At 42.5% G+C, this 16,316-nt stretch overlaps 1 protein-coding gene across 3 annotated transcripts in view; it reads left to right on the top strand.

Annotated features, from left to right (window-relative positions):
• Cmss1 (cms1 ribosomal small subunit homolog) overlaps positions 1-16,316 on the top strand; it is a 298,119-nt gene that overhangs the window by 257,221 nt on the left and 24,582 nt on the right. For all 3 annotated transcript variants that reach the window (XM_021185162.3, XM_029470283.2, XM_029470282.2), the window contains exon 2: positions 15,143-15,222. In XM_021185162.3, coding sequence (XP_021040821.1) covers positions 15,143-15,222 — 80 coding nt within the window. The remainder of the gene's footprint in view (positions 1-15,142; positions 15,223-16,316) is intronic.

Genomic DNA, 16,316 nt, shown 5'->3' with positions numbered 1-16,316 from the left:
AAAATCATTTTCAAGTCAAGAACATGAGTATACTCTGTGCTTTTTCTTGACAATGCTTTCAGGTCCAGGTAGTCTTGCCATTGCTGTGGTCTTTCGTTGTATGAAGATGCCCTTTGGCATCAGATCTCTGTTCATGAGCATCTCCTACACTGTATGTCTTAATTTTTTAATTATCGATGCTAGTAAAGTGAGTTGCCTTTCCTTTTGTATGTAAACCTGAATTTTTACCAGCAGTATGCATACAGGTCTTCCAGCTTAGATAAATCTCAGTACATCCTTTAATCAACACAACTACATGCTCCTGACAGCCAGCCTCGTCTTTTGTCCACCACTGTAGTCCCACGCCACGTCTCAATCGCCTGCACCTCCCCACCTTTTCCTCTACATTGTCAGTGTCTCAGAGTAAGAGCGGTGTCTTGTTTCTTCTGGCTACCTTAAGGCACAGCAGAGCACCAGGTATGTAACAGGTGCCTATTAAATATTTAAGGGGTGAATGAGTTCATATTCATATGGCCACAATGAATACTTTCATCATAAGCCATAGGAAAGAGAGAAGGAAAACAGAATTGAAGGAAAACAACATTAGCTTTGTTCTCTTAAAGAAAGAATTAGGTCATTTTCCCCAAATAATAATAATTGTATGCTTTTAGGAAATGCCAACTGCTACTTGAGAGAATATGGTGCATAATACAAAATGTGTGCTCCTTTCACTTCAACAAATGCTTGGTTATACTAAAAATATCGATGCTAGTAAAGTTTAAGCATGAAAATGTCAATGAAATTTTAAAACATGCTTCTTTGTCTGTTACCTGCTTCTAAGTATATCCGAGCAGTGTAAAATTCTCCCCTGGACTCTTAATATATTTTCCAGATACGCTTCTATAAAAACCCCTCCCATGGTGCACAGAGAAACTTTTTATTCATGCTGCTACTGGTGACCAGGGTTTCAGTTTCTGTTCTTCTGTCTAAATCAGTGCCGTCTTCATGTAAACTTTGTTTAGTGGAAGTCATTATGACTGTGAGTGATACGTGGGTCTTCCAGTGAGTGTCTTCCCTGGAGTACATACAGCTCTCTTTAGTTTCAACCTCCCTCGTGTCTCTTTTTCCTCCTCCTGCGTTTAATGGTGTTTCCTTTCTCTTTAATCACGGTGCTGAAGTGACTCCACATGCCCTTCTTATCCTCTTCATTTCACAAACCACGACGTTGTCGTATAAACCACGCCCTTTGCCAGCTCCATGTCACATTTCCCTAAGCAAATAAATTTCCCCTGTATGCTTAGGATATACCCTTGAGCCCTGTTACCTGTTTCCCCTTTTAAAACAGAAACTGGGAAACAGCTGTTTCTTGGTTCCTATAAAGTGTGTCCTGTTTTATAGATCACAGTGGGCAGCTCTGTTTTGAAGTCTTCAGTATTAGTCTTGAGATTGTGGAGTTCCTGGACTTGAATCCTCCTTACATTTAGGAAATAATGATTAATTCTACAAGCTGCTTCCTTGTACTCTGCAGGCTGTGAGGTCTTCTTCATAGTCTGTTCTGATGGTGACTGAAGAGCCCGTGTGGACATAACGGCTTCTTCCATATACCACACAAACTTGAACCACTGGTTCATGTTATGTGGTCCCTTCATGCAGGGTTTCAGCAAATGTCAATGGAAAATCTGCCAGATTCTATACTGTTATGTGTATAACATGCAAGGATAAAAGGATGCCCCGCTTAGCTCACAGTCCAGCAGGGAGGGCAGCTGTAGTGTGTTGAGTATTCTAATTCATAGCTTCTTAAATTGTGGGTTGTGACCCATTCATTATAGGGGCGCACATAACTACACCCATGGAACTCAAGAGTTGTCAGTAGCACAAGGCTTCTGAATGTGCAGTGACCAAAACCTAACTCAGAATAGAACATGTTAATAAATTTGAGGGATCCCCCACCCCCAGTGAATCTGAGGTATATGGTAGCATATATCCATGCCATATCTCACAACTTAAATGCAACCTTTTAATCTGAGCACTTTGTACTACTCAGGCCTTCATGCCATAACAAATGCTGCCTGAAACACCTCTGCTCACTTTTGACACTATTGTGTGTTCCTACTATAATACAGACTTTTCTGTCATGAAAGAAGTACAGTACACAGACGGAAACCAAAGGTTTGAGGGTTTCCTATCATCTTCCTCTGCATATAAGTATCAGGTTAATGTATCTTTGTACCAAATTAGTCTATAATGTTTGATATTTTTTTAACCTTCTTGCTTGGATTGCTAACTTCACTTTCCTCTAAAATTGCTAAGGGAATTTTGAATTGGGATTAGGACAGAATTTTAGCACTTTCTAAACAAACTTCTGCAATTTTAAACTCTGTGTTGATGTGAAGTGGAGTTCTCGGCCACTGTAATTAAAGTATTAACTCTGGGAAAATGTTGAAAAACGTGTGTTCTGCAGTATCAAATAGTCAGAGAACAAATATGTGTATATTTTACCAAAATGAGTATTTGGCCTGTCTGCATATATATGTGTGCACCCTGTGTGTGCCTCATGCTGGCAGAAATCAGAAAAGGGCACTGGATCTCCTGAAACTGGAGTTACCAATGGTCATGAGCCACCAAGGGGGTACTGGGAATTGAACCCAGGTCCTCTATAAGAGCAAAAAGTGGTCTTAACCTTGAAGCCATCTCTCTAGTCCCAGAATTTAGTTCTTAATGAAAAAAAAAAAGCACATCTGTCTAACTAGTATGCAAATTTGTCTTTAATAAATATATGTATACCAAAGAATTGCTTTAAACATTTTTGTGATTCACCATCAGTAAATGATTGATGTGTCTGTGTGTGTGTGTATCTAGAGTCAACATAAAACCCCTCAGGCAAAGCTAGATCTGGCAGCCTAAGCATAGAATTCAAGGTGCTCAGAAGACCAAGACAAGCGGATTTAAGGCCTTCTGAATCATGGAATGAATTCAAAGGCAGCCTGGACATTTAGTGAAACCATGTCTCAAGATTAAAAATAAAAATGGGTCTAGGGATGTAGGTCATTGGTAGAACATGCCTCGTGTATTCAAGTTAGAAAAGAAAATTGAGGAAAAAACCTGATAACACTTTAAGTTTGTGACTTTGTTTTAGGCCCACTCACAGCTGTCCTTGACTGCTAACAGCCCAGGCCTCGGGTTAGACACCTCTGCATTTATCCATCAGAAGGAATTTTCTAAGTATAATGTCAATAAAAGTACATAATTATTTGATCTTAATATAGTTTGTTTCTATATACATCAAAATAATTTCAAAACAAAAATGAAATCAATTTAAAATTTAACTCTAACATCAAAAGACTTAAACAAATGGATACTGAAAACATTGAAATCTCCTTGACAAAGAAATGAACAATGGTTTAAAAATTCTACTCATGTAAAAATGTACATGACTAGTAAAACAAGTAAAGGCTGAGCCTCACACACAACCAAATTCAAATGCTGTGTTATTTTACCGATTGTAGTATAAAGACGGTAACACCCATTGTTTGCTGAGTTAGCCTACCACAGGTAATTTTTTGCAGTGTTAACATTGACCCAAATATTTTACAAAATGGAAATTAAGGCCTTAGTTAGGTGCTGAAGAGATGGCTTAGCAGTTAAGAGCACTGACTACTCTTCCAGAGTTCCTGAGTTCAATTCCCAGCAAACACATGGTGGCTCACAACCATCTGAAATGATATCTAATGCCCTCTTCTGGTGTATCTGAAGACAGCTACGGTGTACTCGTGTACAGTAAATAAATCAACAAACCAAAGGGCCTTGTTTAAAAAAATTCATGTCTTGTTCAGCGTAGTTTCTCTTCTAAAAGATTTTTATGAGCATACATAAAATATATAAGGAATTAAATGTAGTGGCACAGTATCATGAGCAGAAAAAGACATGTTTGTGTCTTTTGACAATTTGATTAGTAGTCCTGATTTTCCTCAATAGTTGGCCTTTGGGAAATACAGGTTCTTTATTCTGATCATAAGTACTAATATTTAATTCTTAGGTCGTGTGTGTGTGTGTGTGTGTCCATGCATTTGTCTGTGTGTTGCAGAATGGGTACAATAGGCCACAGCAGAGTTCAGGGAGTGTCTGAAGGCAAGAGGAAATCTATGGTGTTACATAATAAACCTTTACCAGTCTGCAGTTGTTGGGTCAAGCCATGTGCTTGGAGTTGTGTTGAACTTCAGAGTCCAGGTCAGCTGCCCAGGCAAGGTGCAAAACCCTGGATGCTGTAGAGACAAGTCCAGAACCAGTATCAGATAGTCAACTGAGTAGGCAACTTGAGTTGACCATTACAGCAGTGGGGCAATGAGATGAGCCTGAAGCCCAGGAGTCAGTCTGGAGGTCTCCAACTATCTGTCCCCTGCTCCTGTTTTTCACTCAACACGTTGTTAAACATCGCTTGTAAAACAGTATCTCGGGGCAGCATGCAGCTTTTTTAAAAGACACCAAGTAGCATAATACGAAGTAGCATAGACCTGAGCACAGGCTGATCGCATCACACAGTCCCAGGGTGTGGGAGACCGAAGCAGAAGGGGAATAAATCAGAGGCTATCCTGACAGTGTGAGAGTCCTTTCTACAAAAGAAAACAAAAAAACCATCTAGTGGCATAGGAAAATGTTTATATATAATATTAAAGGGTATAATATACAACCACCAAACCCAGACACTATTGCATATGCCAGAAAGATTTTGCTGACAGGAACCTGATATAGCTGTCTCTTGTGAGGCTATGCCAGGGCCTAGCAAATACAGAAGTGGATGCTCACAGTCAGCTATTGGATAGAACACAGGGCTCCCAATGGAGAAGCTAGAGAAAGTACCCAAGGAGCTAAAGGGGTCTGCAACCCTATAGGAGGGACAACAATATGAACTAACCAGTAACCCCCACCCAGAGCTGTGTCTCTAGTTGCATATGTAACAGAGGATGGCCTAGTTGGCCATCAATGGGAGGAGAGACCCTTGGTATTGCGAAGATCATATGCCCCAGGACAGGGGAATGCCAGGCCCAGGAACCGGGAGTGGGTGGGTTGGGGAGCAGGGAGGGGAGGGTATAGGGGGCTTTGGGGATAGCATTTGAAATGTAAATGAAGAAAATATTTAATAAAAAAATGCCTTAAAAGTATTAAAGTATTTGTATCAGTAAATAATTCTAGGTATATAAAATTGAGTGTGTATATATAAATACACGCTCAGAACAAGGCAAAATATGAAAACCAATACATTAAATTATAATTTTGCTTTATAGTAAAACCATCTTCTTATAGTAGTAACAAATTTGTGTTCCTTTTAAGTTTTCTTTATTTTCTGTAATTAAAACATGTTCTTATAAGAAGGAGTAAACAATGTTTTTTTCTTCAAAATGTTCCTGTGTCTTGTTATTGTTGTTGTTGTTGTTGTTGTTGTTTGCAAGGTCTTGTGATGGACTTGACAGTGGCTGGCCTGACATCCTTAAGCCAGTTTAGCAGAAACTTTAAGGACAAAGCAGTAAAGTACCTTGTCTTGAGTCCTAAGAAAGGGCTTTGGGGGAAGTATGAGTATTTATGGAATTGCAATACTTACAGCAAGGGTATGCAGTAAGTAATTCAGCACACAGCTGGAGTCTCTGAGGGCCATGGGGCGATCCTAACAGAAACATCCCTTTCACAGGAGTCTATTTCTTCCCTGAGATAACGTGTTGTAACAAGTGGGTTGCAGGGCTGACTACAGACTTAGGTGTGTTTCTTAGGAAAGTTCTTTCTAGAAGAAAATGACCTAACTCACACACCCGCATAAAGAGCCATGGTCACCTGTATATTTTAAAACACTCCCCTCCCTTCAGTGCTATGTTCTATCACACTCTGGAAATTTTGACATGTCCAGGGTGTAGACCATTCCAAGAGAACTTGCCCTAAACCAAAAGAGAATCATAATTCAGAGCAGTATGACTTCATCGGTCTACAAATGAGAAAACTGCAGCAGAAAGTAAGTGATTTGCCCAAAATCATAAAAGTTGGAACTAAAACCTTAGGCTTCCTAGTGTTCTCCATCACTCGTCTGTGCTGACACCTCTTAAAACAGCCCCAGAGCACTGTCCTGGGAGCCATTAGAAGGTGTCCTGCCGAGGCCAGGGAGATGACTCCGTCAGTCAAGTGCATCCGGTGCAAAGTCTGAGAGCCTGAGGTCCGTCCCAGACCCTGGAGTAAAAAGCTGGATGTGGTGACATAATGGGAATGACGGCCTCTGTCTGTGATGTCAGAGCTAGGGGCAGGGAGGTGGCTGAGACGTGACCTCAGGTTCAACAGGAGACCCTGTCGCAAAAGGACATATAAACAACACTGCAGATGAATCTCAGACATGCATGTACTCATGTGTGTACATACACACACACACACACACACACACACACACACACACACGTTCTCATCAGCATGCCTTCACCTGTAGAGTAGCAGTCCATATTAACGTGGAAATGAGCTCCTATGGGACACAGACACTAAACTAGACAGATGATGACATAATGCAGTGCTAATGTGTTTCCTACACATAGAACACAGCATACGGAGAAAGGTGCTGGCAGAGATCGTTGGTTTGGGGCTTTGAGGAAGAGAGGAGCTACCTGTACCTTCTCCCTCGAATATGTGTAATTGTTAAAAAAAAAAATGTACATGGTCATACTACACTGTGTTCAACCCCCACAGACACTCATACCAGTGGAAAGGAGCTTAATTTACTTTCCAGCTTAATGAAGCAATTTCACATAATGGGTAGGGCTTTGGATTCATACTGCCTCTGTCTAAATCCTGGCACTGTCGTCAGCCTTGCCTCAGTACAACCAAATGTACAGTTATTTTCAGGATTTAAAGAAAGAAGCACGAACATGCAGCACCAAAGTTGAATCCATGTCACTTAAGCCATCATTTTTCCCTTTAAGCTAAAAAGAAGGTATGTAGGGGTGGGGGTAGGGGGGATGCTTTATTACAGGACAGAAAGGAAACAGATCATGGTTCTCCAGACAAAGCCATCCCCTGATTCCTGTATGACCCACTCCTAATGTTTATCACCAAGGTAGCAGAAGCCCTGAGGCCCCTGGGGTTTGGGCACTGAAGGCCCTTCTCCCTGCCGCTGAGGCTAGATGGGAACACAGGAGTTCACAAGTCAGGTGAAGATCCTATGTTCTTGACTTAAGCTGGTGGTTCACAGGAGCTTTTTCTGTGTGCATTTCACATAAAGAAACACACTGAAGGAGCTAGAGAGATGGCTTGGTGGCTTAGAGCCCTTGCTGCTCTTGCAGAGGACCCAACCAAGTTCATTTCCCAGCACCCACTTCAAGTGTTGGCTTACAAACACCCAACAGTACATCTAGTTCCAGGGGTGCCAACTCGTTCTTCTGGGCTCTATAAGCATCTGCATACATGTGGTATAAGCAAACACATACATAGAAAATAAGTATCTATCTATCTATCTATCTATCTATCTATCTATCTACCTATCTATCCATTTACTTATTTTGAGGCAGGGTCCCTCTATGTTGCCCCAGCTGTCCTGGAACACTGAAAACCAACCAGGCTGGCCTCAAACTCACAGAGATCCATCTGCTTCTGCCTCGCAAGTGCTAGGATCAAAGGCATGTGCTACTATGCCAGAGTTCACATTTAATTTTTTTTTTTTAGAGAAATAAATAGTGTACTACTGAGCTAGAGTTAGCCTTTCTAGACAATACCCAAGGTTTAACTCAGCTGCCTTACAAGTGGCAGGAGAAGCACGAGCAGTTAGCACTCAGACTCTCCTTCAGCCAGCTTTCCTCTGAGATGCTCTTACTGGTAACAATACTCTATGCCTGTCAGTCCCAGGACCTGGAAAGCCATTTCATTTCATGTTTTGCTACCCTGCTCCAAATTTCTGGCTTTAAAGTTTCCTGTGGGAACACAGGGCATGTTTTGTAAACAAAAACTCTAAGTCTGTTGCTGGGGACATCCCAGACTAAAAATAGCACCATTACTGGACTGTAGATGAAACTGTAGCTATTGCCATTTGAAATGACAAAATAAACGGGGGGGAAAAACGGCCCCTGCTCCCCTTTTACTTCAGAGCACCAAAATACCTTGTGTTACTGAGTACCAGCACATAGGCCTTTGTCTAAAAGGGTTTCTTCTATCAGATCTTTTAAACAAGTGACCTTAAGGAGCTTACGAGATAGAGAGTACTAGATCTTGCCCAGTTCTTTGCTGTATATAAAAGATTATCCAGATAAAAGACGATGTAAGGTCTTGTGGGGTAGGGCACAGAGTAGCATAGGCTAGCCCAGCATAAAGACTGATAAATCACTGCAACTCTTCAGAAGTCTTTGGGGGCCCTATATACTGACACATACACAGACTGGAGACCAGCCTGCTGCCTTGAACAGCCTTTCCTGTCACAGCAGCCAGATACTCTGTACTAGCATGGTAGACCTGGGCTTGAGCTGGCGGCTCTCTTCCTCCACCTCCTTCCCAGGGTCTCCATTTCTCCAATGTCTTTCTCTCTGTTTCTCTTTTCCATTGAAAGTTGTCATGTAGCTGCTGCCTAACAATCTTAATTCTGCTTCCAGAAGGTCTAGGGCAGTAGTAAGATGCTGGTAGAAAATAAGAGCTAGTACTGTTAAAAGACTGTTTCTGGAATAATTGGAGTGAGATGCATTTGTGGATAACATGTTTTTTTGTTGAGGGGCCCAAGTGGCTGCCGAGCCTCCTGTTTAGTCACAGTGCATCTATATGAACTGCTCTATGGATGTACAGAGGCAATGAAAACAAGGCACCTCCCTTATTGCAGGCCTCTCTACTTCCTTAGCATGACTTCCGACTCCCTCGTCCCCCTCTTCCCCTCACCGTGTCCTGCATGGCTGAAGTGCCCTGAGGCCTTCACAGAGTTCATTCTTGGGATGTGGGAATGTGTGCTTGCTCAGTGATGCTGGTGGGAGTCTCTTAATGAGCTGGGAACATGGCTCTTGAAGAGAGTTCTGAGCCCTGTTTCTCCTGGCCAAGTAAAACAATCCGGCTCCAAGGGATGAGTAATTTTAGCAAAACTCTTTAGACCGTTTAGGGCTCTATACGCAGCATGACTTTTCAACTTATATGATGTAGCTTTCCCAGAGAACAGCCAAACACTTCGAGAAATATAAAAGAATCGTTACAACTCCCCATGTGAAAAGTGTCAGAGCATATTTGTAAGGGAGCAGTTCAGCAGGAAGCCACGAAGGGTTCCTGAACTGCCGTGCGCCAGTATTGCCAAGTTGTGTGTAATTTACAAATTCTTAGAATTGCTATTAAAATCGGGCTGATGTCCGCATGCATGAGAGTGATTGATAGATATGTGTTCATAAACAGAAACGTTCTAAAACACACATACACACACACACAAGTTGACCTGCACCCAGGAGACTAAAGCAGAGCCCTCTCGATGTAGTTCAGCAGTTAAGAGCAATTGTTGCTCTTGTAGAGGTTCTGGGTTCTGTTTCTAGCACCCATATGGAGGGTCAAAACCATCTATAACTCCAGTTCCAGGAGACCACTTTTGACCTCAGTGGCACCAGGTGTGCATATGACACACATTCATGCTTGCAGGCCAAAAATCATAAATAAATACATAAATATTCATAAATAAATACATGAATAAAAGTAAATAAATAAGCAAGAGAGACGCTAAGGTAGGGAGATTGTGAGTTTGAAGCCAGCCTGGATGCCTAGTGACTCAGAGGCCAGCCTGGGTTGCATAGTAATGTTGAACAAAACTGAATTACTGTAAAGTTTATTGGGACACAACTACTTGGATTTGTTCTACTCTGCCTAAGACTTCTTATACACAATTGCAGATTTGAGCAACACCCACAGTGGCCATGATTGTCATGCGGATAGTTTTTCTATCAACTTGGCAAAAGCTTAGGTCGTCTGGGAAGAGGGGACATCGGTTGACCAAATACCTCCATCAGATTGGCCTTTGGGGAAATCTGTGGGACATTTTCTTAATTAATGGTTGATGTGGGAAGGCCCATCTCATTGTGGGTCATCCTGGGCAGATGGTCTTGACTTGTGGGCAAGCCATGGGAGCAAGCCAGTAAGAATGTCCCTCCATGGCCTCTCCCTTAGTTCCTGCCTCTCTCGGTTCCTGTCCCAAATTCCTTCCATGATGAGCTTCAACTATAAGCTGAAATGAACCCTTTCCTCTCCAAGTTGCTTTTGATCATTGTATTTTTACCATAGTGATAGAAACCCGAACTAGCACAGATGCTTTCCAGCCCAGCCCCTACTCACTGGATGTTCCTTTTCCTACAGTTTGCAGGTTCCTGTACAAGACAACACAGAAAATAAGTTATAATAAATATATATGGAATGTATTAGAGTGCCTTACAGGATGTGGTCCAACTAGTTCAACAATGGCTGCCTACAGACAGAAAAACCCAAGAGTCCAGAGCTCAGTCCACAAGCCTAGATGTCTCATCTCGTCTCGAGTATATGCCAGAATCCCAAAGTAGGATCTCACTCTGCCAGTGAGAGCAAGCAGGCACATTGCAAAAGCTTCCTTCTTCCATGTTCTGTATATAGTCTGTCACCAGAAGGTATGGCCCAGATTAAAGGCAGATCCTCCCACCTCAGAAGATCCAGATTAAAAATGGGTCTTCCAACTTCAACTGATTTAATTAAGAAAAATTCCTCACAGCTGTGCCAGGTTGCTTGGGTTTTAGTTAATTCCAGAGGTGGTCAAGTTGACAACCAAGAACAGCCATCACAATTGGAAAGGGTGATTTAATTAGCCTTCTTTCACAATTTAGGGCACTGTCAGCATCCCTCTTAAGGCCTGGATGCTGGGAGATTGGACTTATATAGAGATAAAGGCAAACACTGAGAGAAAGCTGAGCAACCTTCTGTTTGTAATTGATACTGTTGCCATGGGTCGAAAAAGGACGTTGTCCTTGCCTCCTCTTTTGGAAAAATCCAACCAATCCCATCTGGCTATGTGGTTTTTAACTAGTCCCTGGGGAGCTGGAAAAATGCAGCCCTGTCCTGGTGCCTCTGCTCCACAGGCTGAGTGACCCACTGGGACTGAATGGGACAGGCCTGGCGTCACCTCATATCCCAGCAGCCCTGAAGACTGGCTAGCTTGGACGGCTATCCTTCTCTTTCACTGTTCCCCTAATGGAAATCACAGAGCTACCATCCTTACTTCAGAAGAGCAGTTTCCTCTTTGGAACCAAAAAATGTCAGACTAAGGAAACGGCTAATGTGTTCACGCCACGGCGACGAGATGACCTCATTTTGTGTTAAAGGTTTCAAAAGATGAAATAATTTTTGGAACAAGAAGTAACTCAGATTCAGAGTATTTGATTAACAAGATATTTTTAATATTTCCCATGGGCATACAGACTTTTAAATATATTACCTATTTTTCAACTAGATTAACCAAACAGACTATATTCTGCAGCTAGCAAATTCAAAGGAATGGAGAAATATAGAGTTCATAACTCCCCCCCACCCCCGTTTATTTGTAGGTCATTCTTTTTATTTCGAAGTCTCTGCTAAAGCTAACAATCACATATGAAAATATTTGTATTAGAAATTTAACATTTTCGTCAGGACTACGGGCCGGAGAAATGGCTCAGCTGTTAAGAGCATTGGCTGCTCTTTCAGATGATGTGAGTTCAGTTCCCAGCAACCACATAGTGGCTCATACCATCCATAACTCCACTTACAGGACATCTGCCCTTTCTCTGACCTCCTTCCACACCAGATATGCACAGATAAACAGACAGAAAGGCAAACCTCGTATACATAAAATAAATCTTTTAAAATGTAAATAAGATTTTTTTTAATAGGTTGGGCACTTGAGCATATTCACAGACAGCGTATGGTTCAGGTAGAGAGAAAGCCTAATGTGTATTTAATACCATCACAAGCCATGAAGCAGAATACAATCATGTGGTAATCATACATGCTAAAGGCCAGAGCCCAGGTGGGAAGATATGCCGAGACTGATGTGTTTATAAAAAGATAAAGAGATAGCGGGCCCATGCCAAGGCATCCCTTCCCCCTGAGGAACCAGCCACACAATGGTATAGTATAGAACAGAGTTTATTCAGGGCATGGGGAGGGGAGTTAAGAATGTAGCAGAGGCAGAGAAAGACAGAGATTGAGTAGAGAAGTAGAGGCCGGCCATGACCACGGAGAGAGGGAAGGGAATGGGGAGAAAGAGGGAGCAAGAGAGCAAGAGGCAAGAGAGGGAGGAGGGGGCAAGCAGCCTCTTTTATAGTGGGTCAGGCCTACCTGGCTGTTGCCAGGTAACTGTGTGGTGGAGTTTAGACATTGCTAGCAGAGAAGAGAAAGGAAGGGCTGTAGAGTCAGCCAAGGCCTCACTGAAGGATCTCAATTAAAGGCAGGATGGAAGATAAGAAAATGAGGCCCCAGTGATACAACCCAATGTGAGAATTTGTGCGTGAAAGATGAGCTTTAGCTCCTGGATATGTATGTATGTATGTATGTATGTATTTTTGTGAGCAATCAGGTGGTCTGCAAACTGGTGTCACTTGAGTCCTTTTCCATTGTGTATGCATCTTACTACCTTTTCTTGCCAGATTGTACTTTGTCAAACCAACAGTCATCCTCTGAGTTTGAAAGGGAGAGGATCAGAGAGGGGGAGAGAGAGGGGGAGAGAGAGGGAGAGAGAGCTCTGGTAAAGCTGTGCTGGTTTGTTTTTGGTTGTTGGTTGTTGTTGTTGTTGTTTGGTTTTGTATGTTTGTCAGTTTGAGAAAAGCTAAAGCTACCTGAGTCGAGGGAAGCTCAGTTTCAAAACTGCCTCCATCCGATGGCCTCTAGGCCAGCCCTGTGGGGCTTGTTCTGGATTAATGCCGACATGGGAGGACCCAGCCCACTGTGGACATTGCCACCCCTGGGCAGATGATCCTCGGAGGTGTGTGTGAGAGAGCAGGCGGAGCAGATTATGAGAGCAAGCCAGTAAGCACCGATCCCTCGTGGCTGCTTCTTCCGTTTTGCTTCCAGGTTTCTGGATCCCTTCAGTTGTATATTAGGAGTTGTAAGCTGGGGGAAATAAAACAAAAACAAAACTTTCTTCCCTGAGCTGGTTTTGTTCAGCATTTTATTATAATTGAAACCTAACTAAAACAACTCTCTGATAACTTGTGGGACTATTCTAGCTTTCTTTATTACCAATATTTGCATGTCTGTCTTCTAGCCCTTTGAACTTGCCAGTACTGTTATATTTAGTTTAAGTTTCTTACGAACAACATATAGTTATGTCATATTCTTTAGGTCATTCTATTATTATGTTTATACCAATCACTTTTTTAAAGATTGTTTTTTTCTTTCTGCGTGTTTATGTGTGTATGTGCACATGGGTGCCAGTGCCCTCATAGGACAGAAGAGGGCATCGGGTCTCCTGGAGCAAGAGTTACAGATGGTAGTGAGCCACTGAATGTGGGTGCTGAGAACCGAACTCAGGTCCTCTGAAAGAAGAGCAGGTGCTGTTAATAGCTGAGTCACCTCTTCAGGCCTAACACCTTTCATTTGTAATATGATGATTGATATGTGAGAGTGTACATCTGCTGTTTTATTTTTCTCCTTTCTGCTTACTGGTTTTTCCCACGTGTTTTCTATAGGGAATGGATGATCTCACTTTGTTTTCTCTTTATGTTATTGTGTATCTACACATGCTCTTCAGAGGTTGCTGCACTGAATTATTAGTACAGATAAATATGACCCTGTTACTACTCAGTTGTGTGGAAAGTGCTAGCTCTAATTGGTATCCTAACTTTAAGAAGTATAAATAGGAAACTGCTGACTGCCCACTAGTCTTCCTCCAGTATCGGCCCAGTGGGGTGGGAAAAACAATTCTTTTACACCATGGGAATTTAGAAGTTAAGGCCCCCACAGTGTCTCTATTGGTGCTGCAGAAGTAGATGAAGAACCCACCACTGGGGGAAACTCCCAGCTCCTTCCCTGATCATCTCTGAAAATACCCTTGTGGTAGGCGGAAAAGAATTTAAGGCATCTTTCCCGCCTACTTAGGTTAGAATCTGGGCCTTTGCTGATAGGGATGGGGACATTTTCCCATAGCATTTCATTTAGCTTAAGTAAAGTGGTTATTGTATAAAAGCTTTCATTCCTTCAAAGCCTATCCTTCAGTGGGTAGGGGATGGTTGTACTTGATCAAGCACACACCCCAGAGCTTCCTTTCAAAAAGTAAGTGTATTAGTCAGGGTTCTCTAGAGTCACAGAACTTATGGGTAGTCTCTATATAGTAAAAGAATTTATTGATGACTTACAGTCGGCAGCCCAATTCCCAACAATGGTTCAGTCGCAGCTGTGAATGGAAGTCCAAGGATCTAGCAGTTACTCAGTCTCACACGGCAAGCAGGCGAAGGAGCAAGAGCTAGACTCCCTTCTTCCAATGTCCTTATATTGTCTCCAGCAGAAGGTGTAGCCCAGATTAAAGGTGTGTTCCACCACACCTTTAATCCCAGATGAAAGGTGTAGCCCAGACTAAATCTCCTTAAACTCAGAGATTTAATCTTCTGGAATCCATAGCCACTATGGCTCAAGATCTCCATACCAAGATCCAGATAAGGATCTCCAAGCCTCCAGATAAGGGTCACTGGTGAGCCTTCTAATTCTGGATTGTAGTTCATTCCAAATATAGTCAAGTTGACAACCAGGAATAGCCACTACAGTAAGTCCCAATTTCTAGATGTTGCATCACGTCTCACCATCATCACCACCACCAGAAACAAGGTCTCTCTTTGTAGTCCTGGCTGTCCTAGAGCTCACCGTGCAGTGTAGACCAAGCTAGCCTCGAACTCATAGAGGTCCTTCTTCCTCTGCCTCCTAAATGCTGGGATTAAATGTGTGCACACCCTACTCCTACCCTGCCTCCTTGTTGGACTATTTCCTAATCACACCATAGGGGACATTTCAGACCCAAACTGTAACACATAATTAAATATTTCCTAATGTTAGGTGATCTTTAGTTTTTCAGATTCTAAACAAGACAGGCATCTGAATGCTTCAATTTTGAAGCAAAGAGATTAAACCTCCAAGCCAGTCCTACCAAGGTTGCATCGAATGAGAGAGACACTCTAATTTTGAACTTTGTATCCCCTTTCAGAGCAATCAGGTGGTGAGGAAGGAGGGGACACGGAAATGACGCAGCAGGACACAGCTCCGGTTCCTGAGAAAACCCAACAGGTAATGGTCACTGTGAGCATCACAGCTCTTGGCTCTGAAGTCGACCACAGCCACTCCACACCATTTTCTTGACCCTAACGTCAGCTGTCACTGGAATCAAGAAAGCTTTTACTTTCTTTGCCCATGAAAAGACCATGTTTTCCTGACCATAAACCAGAGGGGTTTGTTTTCTCAGTTGCTTTTCTATTTTAGTGAGAAAAATAGAATGTATTTAAGGGGCTGGAGAGAAGCCTCAGTGGTTCAGAACACTTGTTCTTGCAGAGGACCTGGTTCAATTCCCAGAACTCACATGGTAGTTCACACCATCTATAACGCTAGCTCCAGAGAATGCAACTCCCTCAGAACTCCATGGGCAGCAGGCATGCATGTGGTGCCCATACAGACATGCAGGCAAGCACTCATACAGATAAAATAAATATAAGAAAATGTATACAATGTAAACAGTTACATTGACTAGGATTTTATATCATGTCCCCATTAAAAATTCAGCCTTGTTCTTGTGGACTCAGTCTTCTAATACCACACACAGCATAAGGAGATGGAACATTACCATGCACACAAAAGCAGTATTACAGTCCCAGTTGGTATCTCCATGATACTGCTGTGTACAGAGGACCCTTGGAGCCTTGAGACCTAGTCTCACCTCTCAGACCTGTTTTAACTTCCTGCCACAGATGCCTCCCAGAAAGGCTCCACATGGACATTAAGGACTTGGATCTCCTCTCTTTTCTAGACTGTCTGTGCTAGACATGTACTCCCATGGCTCCCTGTGAGTCCTCTTCATTTGATTCTTCCTCTAGAATTCATCCCTGTTTTGCTTGAACTGGACCACACATTTGTTTTACTGAGTCCACACCTCTAATGTACCAGTTTGTTTGTTTGTCTGTTTGTCTGTCTGTCTGTCTGTGTATACCTGGCTGCCCTGGAACTCACTCTATAATCCAGGATACTCCTGAACTCAGAGGACCACCTGCCTCTGCCCTGAGTGTTGGTGCTAAAGGCATCCACCACCATGCCCATGTGCTGCACCTTATCTGAGCATTTTTTCATACTTAGTTTCCTCTGTATATCTAAAATTCTTCATTCTTGTTAAA

The sequence above is a fragment of the Mus caroli genome, unplaced genomic scaffold (genome assembly GCF_978045245.1).
Source record: "Mus caroli unplaced genomic scaffold, Mus_caroli_1 scaffold_17, whole genome shotgun sequence".
Classification (NCBI taxonomy): domain Eukaryota; kingdom Metazoa; phylum Chordata; class Mammalia; order Rodentia; family Muridae; genus Mus; species Mus caroli.
Note: the sequence above shows the minus strand (reverse complement) of the source record. Positions and strands in the feature narration are given on the sequence as shown.